Source organism: Ambystoma mexicanum, chromosome 6p (assembly GCF_040938575.1).
Source record: "Ambystoma mexicanum isolate Mex_15411 chromosome 6p, UKY_AmexF1_1, whole genome shotgun sequence".
NCBI classification, from domain to species: Eukaryota; Metazoa; Chordata; class Amphibia; order Caudata; family Ambystomatidae; genus Ambystoma; species Ambystoma mexicanum.
Window position 1 is genome coordinate 886,303,991 of NC_090935.1, and position 11,946 is coordinate 886,315,936.

General features: G+C 50.1%; 1 protein-coding gene across 6 annotated transcripts in view; it reads right to left on the bottom strand.

The window, feature by feature from the left end:
- Window positions 1-11,633, bottom strand: part of EPB41L4A (erythrocyte membrane protein band 4.1 like 4A) — a 1,024,616-nt gene extending 1,012,983 nt beyond the window's left edge. For 5 of the 6 annotated variants that reach the window (XM_069625495.1, XM_069625491.1, XM_069625492.1 and 2 more), the window contains exon 1: window positions 11,313-11,621. In XM_069625495.1, the coding sequence (XP_069481596.1) occupies window positions 11,313-11,411 (99 nt within the window). In that variant the 5' untranslated portion in view covers window positions 11,412-11,621. Of the gene's footprint in view, window positions 1-11,312 lie in introns of all 6 variants that reach the window. The other variant, XM_069625493.1, reaches the window with a different exon arrangement.
- Between the last annotated feature and the right edge of the window lie 313 nt (window positions 11,634-11,946).

An 11,946-nucleotide genomic window follows, 5' to 3' on the forward strand; every position in this document is an offset into this window, starting at 1 on the left:
CACGTGGCTGCCCAGAGATGGCAACTGGAACAACCCACTGGTTAATGTGGGAAGAGGAAGGCCACTTTTCAGATACCTGGTGAAAGGGGCACTCTTTCAGAGGGCCCTGATAAGAAAACAATGCCCCCCTCCCGCACCCCCCGTACGAACAGCTCCACAGTATCATATTCTCAGCTATTGCCGTCAACATGGCCACCATTGTGGGGCTGGATCCACTAAATCCCTGTTGTTCCCCACTTCCGTTTAGCTGGAGCAGACCGTGTTTTAATGCCATATGGTTTGATCCAGCGCTAAGGTGCCATTGCTGAAAGAACTTAAAGAGAACTTGGATGGAAAAGCAGTCACAGATCCTCACAGAATAATAGCGTTGCCTCCCGGTGACGCAGAACCCAGGATCTGGCTGCGGACATGGGCTGGCCAGATCATCCTGTCGGCTCAGTTCCACACCCACTCCTGACACGGCCCCTAGATGTTCTGCAGATGAGCCCTTGTCTATCCCATGCCCGTTTACACCTCTCACTGATTTTGGCATCTGCGCTGATGTTCTTCTAAGCAGTCACCGCTCCCCCTCGCCGCCACTCCCTGGTCTCACACACTCTTCTGCTGCAAGTATGAGTTCGGAGCACTAGAAAGTTGGTACTAATGCGCCTGATTAGTACTTTTGCAGCGTGTGCAGGTGCCTCTTGGGACAGTGCCCCACTGTCCTGGAATGTGAAAGCAGGAAGGAGGTTGGAGACCCTACACAGTCGCGCCAGGTACTAATAAATGGATGAGAGTAGAATCCCTCTATTAATGAGTCAAAAACTTGATTCCTTGAGCAGTGTAGCAAGTGTTATTTCTTTTTCTTTGTGTAGCCGAGACGTGTTTCGACCCTCAGGGGTAATTTTCAAGGCTAAGCAGTGACATTCATAAAATTTGATATTAAGTGATGTTCCCAAATGGGATTTAAAAACAGTTTTACACGTGGTATAGCATGTTGATCATTGCAAACAATACATATAAGAGGAGCATGAGTAACCACTGAGCAGGCTACATTGCATGTTGTTGCACATAATGGTAAAAAGAGTTATATCTGACAAATGAAGGTCATGGCGGATGATGCAGCAGCATTCAGAGAGCGAGTGAGGGAGGAAGCGGGAAAGGAATACGTTAAAGTATGTAGCTCTCGTCCCCGTTGTTGGGGGCACACGCATGGTCAATGAGGGACATGGAACATCCGTCTTACCAATATGGAATGGATGGGCCTGGTGTAAGTCCTGGTGGGGGAACAAGGGAGGAGCCCCATATACCGGTTCAGTGGATAATCCACAAGGTGATGTGCGAGGAGGCCTGAGGAAGGGAAGGGAAGCTGATAAGAAGGCAGACGGAGGAGAGAAACTGCAGTGTGATCACTAGACCTGGCAATGTGAATTATGTGCTGGCTGGCGAGTGGCGAGGGCCAGCGAGCAGGGGCCCTGTGGCGTGAGGAGATGAACAGTGCCCCTGTGTTTCAGGGGGCGCTGCAAGGTGAGCACAGTGGCCCAGAGAGCAAGGTAAGTAATCAGCACTGCAGGGGAAACCTGCGGTGCCCCCGAGAGGGGGTCAGAAAGTAGATGTCAGTGGCAGCACAAGCTATGTGCCGCGAGGAAAAGAAGGAGGGCGTCTATGGCAAGCGGCAGCCATAAGGAAGTTAGAACAGCTGCACACTTCAATAAAAGGATATTGACATTTGTATTAAATGATTATTAAAATGATTCTTTTAAGGAAGGTAGGGAAGTGAGGCCAGTGAGCCGGAGGCCCGATGGTGGCAGTGCCAGCTGGGCCCCAGATGTGCAGGTGGCTGCGTGGGACAGTGCACCTTGAGTGTTAGTGGTTAGGATAGACCACTGTCATGCTGCGTATGGGGTGCAGTGAGCAGCAGCTATGATGTAAATTAGTGAGGGGTAGACGGCCTGAAGTTGCTGCAGCGGGGGAAGGAGGTCCCTGTTAGACGCCCGCTGTGTGTTTAGAAGGAATAACCGTATAGATAAGAGAATTAACCAAGCAAAACTAAAACCGCCCCTGCTGTATCCGTGAAAAAAGTGGGTAAGCGAGGCGGAATTAAATAGCATGCAAAATGTGATGCATGGAATGGCGGTCCGGGCACTTACCTGTTAGGGCTCTAGTCCGAGTCACCTGGTGGCCGCACTGTGTTCAGTGACGGCCGCCATGATGGATTCCCCTATATAGGCATCTATGGACCACGTGACAATGTGTGAGTCACAGTGGGGCCTGAACTTCAGTAGGGCTGCTTGGTTAAAGCCTGTACTCAAAATAGAGCGTGGCAGTGCAAGGTGTAAGAATGCACTGGTGTTTATGTAAACAGCATGTGGCTAACTGAGCCCTGATCTTCCATGTGTAGGTTGTTGAGTGCAGAGGAATTGTATCAAGGGGAATGCAGTCCTGGTCGTGAAATAACAGTGGTACACGGGATACATCACGACCAGTGGCAGGGAGAGGGGTGCAAGATGGATATTTTTAATTTGGTGAATAGAGTAAGGATGGGGGAGGGTGCTCCCTGTGCGTGCGGTTGGAAGTATGAGATGCATGACCGTGTGGAAGTGTGGGAATGAGGACGGAAGGCGGAAGGTGGGGACAAATGTCCACATATGGTGGATGCCTAGACGGAGGCAAGATGGGGAGGCGGAAGCCCAGAGGTGGTGGTGGGTTGTGCAGACCCGTGGAGGGGTCCTGGTAAAAGGGGTGTATTGCCCCAGCTGGTTCCGAGTGAGGTGGTACTGAGTACAAGGCCTGGCCGGTCAGGTGGACCAGTGTTAGGAAGAGTCATGTTACGACAGGTGCTGGATAATGCATGGAGGTGGAGGAGCTAGTGCCTGGGTCCAAGCAGAACCCCACTTAGGATGGCAGGCCCCGGCTGGGTGGAGGGAAGGAGGGGGTGCTAATGGGCCTGGCAGGAGGAGGAGGATACACGGAAGGGGGACACGATGTGTCTGGTTCAAGAGTGGCTCTTGAATAGAATTGGCCTATGCGAGAACGCGGGTGTGTGTGGCTGGACCCCATCTGTGCCAGAACGCGGGTGTGTGTGGCTGGACCCCATGTTATGAAGAGTTTGCTTATTGCTATAGTCCATTCATAGGATCACAATTCCACAGTGGTTATACGATGACGTTTACAAGAATACATGTCATTCATGTTCTTTATTCAATCCGTAGGTCACAAGTCTGTACTTGCAGATCATTCTTGGTTCCTGTTGTCGAAGCTGTCGTTCTCTGTCCCTGCCTCGAATGTCGGGCGGTGTCTGGTCCCATCTGGTGAAAGAAATGTATCTTTTGTCATTCCATTGATGCTCAGTTTGCCAACGGTTGGCAAGAGGGTATTTGGTGTCTTGGGAGCTTAGAAGGTTAAGGCGCTCCGTGATCCTGGTGCACAGCTCTCTGATGGTGCTGCCTATATATTTACAGCCACAAATAATAACATACACCACACATTTTAAGCAGCAGTTGATGAATAGTTTAATGTGGTGTTGCTCCATGTCCTCAAACTTAATTAAGTTGGCAGAGTAGGCATATGGGCACATGGTGCATGTCCCGCATTTGCACAACCCATTTGCCTGGGCTGTAAGCAGCCAATTCATTTGGGTTGTGATGCTTGGTTTCTGGAATGACGGGATCAGCACGTTCTTTAGTGCCAATGATTTTCTGAAGGAAAATAGGGTTACTTGAGATACCCAGGGTTTGATATACAGGTCAATTTGGAGAAGATGCCAATGCTTTTTGATAGCTTGTTGGACTCTATGAGTGTCTTGCTGTATCTGGTTACAAAGCTTGTTTTTCTGTCATCTGATTCTCTGGCCCTGACCTTAGGTGTCAGGAGGGTTGCTCTGTCAATCTTGATGGTCTCCTTCTGCGCTTTGGTGATTACAGCTATGGGACAGCCTCTAGACATGAATCTTTTAACAGCTTGCATTCCTTGCAAAATGCAGGCTTGTTTTTGCAATTTCTTCTTGCTCTTGTGTATTGCCCCTTGGGGATGTTACGAATCACCCTCTTCTTATGGCAGCTGCTGGCATGTAGCACAGAGTTAACCTCTGTTGGTTTGCAGAAAGTGTCCAGTTGGCCTTCGGACACAGTGATCCGCCGATCAAAAAAGTCTACGGCAATGCATACTAATAAACGCGTTTTAAAAACAGCAGCAGAACAACACATTACATGTTAAGGAAACCTCACCAAATAATTCCAATTATGCAACTGGGACAGAGACTATCTTCAAAATGACCACCAGCAAGGGGGCAAACAGCACTCTGTCCAACTTCCTCACTCTAGTGAGTACATGAATGACGATTAACACGGAAGAGACAGAAATCATAATCACAATGACACTCTACAATCCAATGGAGGCTAGGCCTACAGGGAGGTCTGGAGATGTCCCAGTGAGCCTCTTTCGTAGGGGTACTCTGCATTGTTTACATTGCTCACACACATCCTCTCGACCCCTAAGAGGCTGGGATACGAAGACTTGTTAGTTCTTGAAAATGAGAAATGCGTAGCGCTGATGCTCGCTCCCAATGTGCAAGCGTGGGCGCTGTCAGGATATGCATCCCACAAAGTTACGCAGAAGGAGGTGGCTGGAGGCTGAGCAGGTGCACACTATTGGGAACTCTGTCTATGTGCAGATCTGCAAGCGAGGGAGTTATCGTGTGACAGGCCGTGACTTCCTAAGGTAGGTTATCTCTGATATCCTTTTACTTCACCACAGAAACTGTGTCAACACTTATTTTGTCTACATTCACTACGCCAGGAATTCACTTTGTCACACATTTACTTCTTCATGCCTTTTCTTTGTCTACATCATCACATTGTGATGGCGGCAATGGATGTGGTTAAAGTTAGGTTATGGTTAGGGTTGGAGTCAAGGGGTGGCAGGAAAGAAGAACATGGGGTAGAAAAGAAGGGGTACTATGCAGGGTCTCCCCATGCAATGACTAAGAGAGTGAAAGGGGAAGTGAATGCAGGCTAAGTAAAGACATGCATCGATGAGCTCTATTTCAGATGCTCTGCAAGGCATAAAATAAGCAGTGTCGCATAGCAATTTACTATGCAATTCTGTAGGTTTGCTATCCCAATTGACACTTGTGTAGCAAGGCTAGGTATTTAAGTTACCCTGTTCAATGAAAGCACAACTCGCCCTGCATTCCTCTCTTGCCCTCAGTGCTCTCTTCACCCTCTTTTCCCTGTTCACTTCAATTACTAATGGAGATAAAGTGCAGCAGTGCTCATCTTCTCCACTCCTAGGTAACAAAGGCCTGTGTGGGAGTGGTAGGCAAGCTTGTACTTTCTTTTTCAAATAATTGCAAACCAGAAGTAATTGGATTGATACTTTTAGTAATACTTTTACTAAGCTAACTATATCCTGTCTGGCAAAGACTGGTATGTGTTAACTTTACATTTTTTAAAGACATTCATACTATTCCAATCCTAAAAATGTAAGTTATTACAAAATTCATAATTACAGTATTGATACTGTAAAACACTGCATCATGTCCATGAATTTCAGTAAATTTAAGGTTAGTGTATCTAAATCTCATAGGGTCCCGATTCATGAAAAAGTGCACAGAAACCCTGCAATGCCCGCGTGCCGATAACGTCACTGCGCGAGCCTGCATGCCGAAGTTGTTTTGCGCGCTCCACGTACTTATGCAATTGTTTGCGCAAAGTAACCGTATATGCAAGCCGTGGTTGGAACGCCCCAGCCACGTCCCCACGCAAATCAAAAACAGCCAGAAACAGCCACCTTTGCATGCTCCCCGGACGCGAATACATGCACCCTCGAAACAGTGCATGGAGTCCCCCGCAAGCAGCCCTGCATCTCGGGGACCCTGCACACCCTGACAACATGCATATATTTATCGTAACTCAGGTAAAACTCCAAAAATCTATGTGTGAACCCCCATAAACCATTCCTGCATCCTGCTACACTCCTTACGAGCACACCTAAGTTAGATCGGTACCCTGGCTGCGTGCACGCACCCCTAAATCCGACACCCGATTTTACCTCTGCATGGAGATTCCTATGCGCAAGTGTCTCTACGTCTGCCTTCGGATGGTGGATAGTATGAGGGCTTTGCATTGCCATTTCCCTGCCGGAAGGTTGCGCAGTCAGATCCCTGAAAACATATTGCAATAGTGGGCATGCGATGGACTGCATGAGGGCTGCCCCTCATACGTCCACTTTTTCGCATGTTCTTCCCCATTTTTGGTGTTACGCCGCCTTCCCCGCCCTCTGCAGCACACAACGCAGTTAGACAGTCAGGAATGAGAGAGGAAAAAGAGGTAGGAAGCTTGAAGGAGAGCTGCGTGTCGTCCGCATAACACTGGAAGTGAGGAGAGAAGGTGGAGATCAGGTGGGCCAGAGGGGCAAGGTAGATGTTGTAAAGCCACTGCGAGAGGATAGAGCCCTGAGGGGCGCTGCAGGTGGAGAGGAAGGGGCCAAGTTGAACCTGGGAAGGTTGGTCATTGTGTTAATGTGTTTTGACATCTTAAAGCTTGTTAAGGATATAAAGGGACTAATTGAATAATATGCACTTCATGGGAATGTCTTTCTGTTTGTTGATTTTTTTGTGCAAATACTAATGTCATCTGATGCCCATTTGTCCAACTTGATCTGCGTTCCAGGTTTTTTTTGTGCACCAAATGAAACTAATAATAAAAAAGGATCAATAGACATACTTCCTAACTATCAAAATATAATATGGGTGGACTAACATAACACCGTGGTCTCTGGGAATTGGGGAACAGTTCCCACAGGTCTAAAACCAGAGGCCTGGTGCAAAAAGGGCGTGAAGGGTGCACACTGAGCATGTTGTGCGCATGTCCGAGATTTGCACTGTCAAGAGATCTTTGAGAGGTTGCGCAGGACAGCGTTGTCAACATTCCCAGAATGCAACCACGTGCCGCCCAGGGCAGCTGTTCGTTGGGATGCGCGAGCCCCGAGAAACAGGTTGCGCCTGTTCGGCGGAAAACGGCTTTGACCATAAAAACCTGCACAGTCGTTATTTTAAGACAACCACTAAGGGCCCGATTCGTGGAATTTTTTGCACGGTTCAAAGTGACTTTGCACTGCCAACACAATCACTGATTCATGGAACTGTGCAAAGTGTATGTTTGCAGTGCAAAGTCAGTACGAAGTCATTTTTGCAGTACAAAATGACTTTACACTGCAAAAATACACTTTGCACAGTTCCATGAACCAGGATGTGTGTCGGCATTGCAAAGTCACTTTTCAGAGTTTGTGTCTGCATTGCAAAGTCACTTTTCAGAGTTTGTGTCGGCATTGCAAAGTCACTTTTCAGAGTTTGTGTAGGCATTGCAAAGTCACTTTTCAGAGTTTGTGTAGGCATTGCAAAGTCACTTTTCAGAGTTTGTGTAGGCATTGCAAAGTCACTTTTCAGAGTTTGTGTCGGCATTGCAAAGTCACTTTTCAGAGTTTGTGTCTGCATTGCAAAGTCACTTTTCAGAGTTTGTGTCGGCATTGCAAAGTCACTTTTCAGAGTTTGTGTAGGCATTGCAAAGTCACTTTTCAGAGTTTGTGTCGGCATTGCAAAGTCACTTTTCAGAGTTTGTGTCGGCATTGCAAAGTCACTTTTCAGAGTTTGTGTCTGCATTGCAAAGTCACTTTTCAGAGTTTGTGTCGGCATTGCAAAGTCACTTTTCAGAGTTTGTGTAGGCATTGCAAAGTCACTTTTCAGAGTTTGTGTCGGCATTGCAAAGTCACTTTTCAGAGTTTGTGTCGGCATTGCAAAGTCACTTTTCAGAGTTTGTGTCTGCATTGCAAAGTCACTTTTCAGAGTTTGTGTCGGCATTGCAAAGTCACTTTTTTCAGCAGTGGAAAGTCACTTTGTACCGTGCAAAAAAATCCATGAAACGGGCCCTAACTATTTTAAAAAGTTGATTCTATTCACGAGCGCGCCAGCGAGTGTTTGTGTCAGGAATTGAAGCGGGCGCTCCTAGGGGACGCAAGCCTCACTTTACCACGAGGCAAGGTATTCTGGCTACAACTGGACAGAAGAACAACGAGCCCCTCTTTTCCTGTCGTATTGGCGTCCGAACCCCACAAGAGCAAAGCTTCAGCAAACACTACACAGTGGCCGCTGAGATAACAGTGGGCTGAGCTCATGCTGCGCGCGCAGATGCAGCATAACCTGATTATGACGGGTCTGTTTCAAGTGGACCTTGTGTCCTTAGACGGGAAATGTCACAAGTTCGTTTGGCAAATGAATGACGCGTTCCATAAATTCTAGAAGCCAATTCATTGGGCCCATATAAACTGCATTGTCAGTGGAACTGGAGTACGGTGGGGGCTTCCTGGCAGAGCCCCCAACTCCGGGGGCTGGTTCTCTGCAGGAGGATCTGGTCTGGTGGTGGGGGCCTTCTGCTGCCCTCTTTCTGTCCGGCACTTCTCTGGAACACAGGCCCACAGCCCCCCTCAGTGTAGTGCGCACGGTGCCGCCGTCGGCAGGCGCCGTGGGGGCGTCCTCCTGCCGCTCGCTCCGTGTGGCCCGCCCGTTGTTGGGGGGCAGTGCGCGCCCCTTGCTTTCAGGACTGGTCAGCACCGCCGCAGGAAGACGCAAGCGGCCTTGCCTTGGCCACGCCTGTTACTGCCCTCCCTGTGGGTGCGAGGCGAGGACGGACTGGACTTAACATTGCACTTTCTAAGGTCAAATGGAACTGCGTGTGTGCAGAACATGCGTTTGGCTGCGAGCTGTAGAATACCGAGAGGAAAAATAAACACTAGTGTTGAATAGCACGCAGATTGAAAATACAAGTATTACCAGCTTCTCCTCTGGAACAAAAAGGTCGAATTGCCTATTTATTCAAGTTGCTGCTGTCCCTTGCTATCAGTGCCCAGAAACAGCGGGAGCACCACAATTAAGTTCTGCGTGGAAACAGCGTGGTGTATGTTACAGGGAAGCACCCAGAACCGTCGGTGTGTGTCTGTGAGCTGCGCAAGTTGAATGAGTCCAGTTGAGGGAAAAATGGTGCTGCCAAGAGTTATCTCAGTGATCACCAGAGGCTCCCCTCAGACATTCCACGTGTCTGCATTGTGTACTCATAAAAGGGGCGTGGTGCTCTTCGCTGTAGCATCCCTGGGCGGGTAGCCCCATCAGGACCCGGGACACTGCAAGCCAGTGTGCATGGGGAGGGCATATCCTCAGGCTCAGTAGGCCAAATTAGCATGCTCCGATTTCTTTTTCGCGCTACTTTTCGGTTGCGTCATGCAAGGTGTCTCTTACTTCGCCATTTTTGTATGTTGTCTTCATCACAACCAAATACATTGTTTATTTATCTAAATGTATACACTTTCACTGGCTCTTCTCCCACCTGACTACCAGGGCCACTTCCTGCTGTGTCTTAATGTCTGTGTCGCCTGTGCTTAGATGTGATGCCACTGCTCCCAGTGGAACGGGGTCACCCTGCTTGAACTTTCAGCTCACGTTCCATGCCATGGGAACTGGTTTCTAGTGACATCCTGGTCTCGTGACTCAAGGAACTGGATTAGAAAGATGCCAGCTCAGGGCCCATCCTCGTTCAGCACACATGCCACCTGGACCCAAGAGAAGCCGTCTACTAGCCGGTCCGCAACCCATTTCACCAGAGCACAGAGGAAGGCCAGTGGCTGCCAGGAGATGCCCGACAGGTCAGGCTCTGCCAAGGTAAACACACTGGGCGCATGCAGCGTGCAGACTGATTCCTTGGTAGTGTTGTGGTTTTGCGCGCCATGGTGACACGCAGTGACATCTTTTGCTCGTGGGCAAATACAATTATTGTTTTCAGCCCCAACGCCACAAGAAGGTGAACATACTAGCGATCAAAGGGAAACGCGGCAGGTCGCTTATTTAATTTACATGGACGTGTTTCCCGTTCAAAAAGCCACATGGCAAGGTGTACGCTGCACATGCGGACGTAAATGTTACAGAAACACGAGGAAAACAGTAAGGTAGCTCAGTGGGTTAGGTGGTTATTGCACATCTCCGTGCTAACGTGCGAGACATGAGAGACTCGATCCAGCTTTTCAATGTTTACAAGGCCAGAGTCGGTTTATAGGGTCCTTTCAACAAAAGCCTTTTTGTTCAAGTGACCAGTCCATAACACAGGTTAATGATACACAACAGAAACAAAACAATCACTCGCGCTCTGTAACACGTGTATGAGCGTGATACAAATACAATATCATATCCTATCAAACCAGAGTCCGATAAACTGAGTTGGATCACAATACCCTGTAATGGAAACGATAAAAACGATGGCAGCAAGCACTGTACACAAACACACATTCGTTATCAGCTGCGGCAAAGTGCACATTTCTGAGTGTGAGCTCCAGGCAGCAAAATGCTGTCCTTTCCAGCACCAGACTCGCAACGCCCCCCACCCCCCCCTGCACATAGAAACTTGGGATGAGCAGCGCCCAAAGGGGCACGGCATGGTACATGGAGGCATGGCACGGAGCGGGGCGTTCACGCCGAGCATCCGAGCCGCACGCCCGGGCTCTGTCAACAAACGTCGTTTTTCTTAATTAAGAGCGACACGGCGAGCTCGGCTCCTGCCAGTGTCTTTGTTCCTTGCCTTCCACACACACAACAAAGGGAAGCCCACGGAGAGCAGCGCTGCGGCTGCCAGACCGCACGGACAGCGGCGTCCAGAATGCGAGCACAACAAACCCTGGGATTAGGGGGATTTGGGGCAGGACATCGAGCCGGTGTCTCCATCTGCAGCATTTACTGTGGACCGGGGAGGGCCCCGGAAGCACGGCAAGGCAGCCCGGCGGCCACTGACCCTGCTGCGGGATGAGTGTCCGTGCCCTTGGTCCAAAAGTGGACTCCAGTGTCACCTGCGAGCTGAGTCTCTCGGGTACCTGGATTCTTCTAAACGCTACACATAAAGCACGCTCCAGCCCATATTTGGAAACCATATCTCTGGGAATACATTTCTGGCAATAGATGGTATGAAATAAACCCAAAGTATTCATTCCCATGGCTTTATAACAACGTGAGTCCGGTTTAGGGACATCTGAGCTCCCTGAATTTGTTTAAGAACTTGCAAGGGCGATTTTGACCCACTCTGGGGAGGGTTAATGATATTACATGAATTTACTTTGACGTCAGATCGGTGGACAGGCACGCCTTCATCAGGGCCAGATCGAAACCTGTCCTATGATAGCAGACACCTGAGCAGAACGGTTCCCCTGTGCGCCCCCCACCGACACCACACCCCTAGACAAAGCCACCCCAAAGAACACTGCCCGGCTGCACAGCCCCGAGCGCCACCCACGGTGCCTACCTTGATGCCCTGCTGCTGGCTGGTGAGGGTCAGCTTGGACTCGTCCAGGAGCAGGACTTCACAGTAGAAATCCTCCGGGACGGCGCAGAAACACCCCATCCCTGCACAGGGGGCACCGGCAGGGCGAGCATCCAGGCGGGAGGCAGAGAGTCAGGTGCTCGGGGGCCCGGGCAGGACAGGCTGCGTGTGCATGGCAGGTTGCCCGGGGGGAAGCTGGTTGCACCTGGAGCAGCAGGCACCGGCATGCACTGAGTGCGCACAGCCCTTCTCCTCAGCAGCAGCCCGGCTGACACCTCATCCCGAGCCTCTGCTACGATACCTCCCCCGGGAGCCGGCAGAGGCACAGGAGGCGGGGCCCACCATAGAGGCAGAGTCCTCCAGCGGCTAGACCGCGCCAGCCTCTTAAAGGGACACCCGGCTGCGCCACACACGGCCTATCAGCCTTGGTGGCCTCGGCTTCCGCGCTCATTAATTAATAACTTTGCTTGGCAGCGTCTCCTCGCTTTAATAGGGAAGAAGGGGCGGCTTCCGCGGCCTGGCACTGCATGCCCGCCCCGTTCTCGCTTCCTGGAAATACTGGCGCTTTAAAGGGGCAGGCCCTCGCCGGCTCTGAGCTCTGGAAGTGACAGCTCTG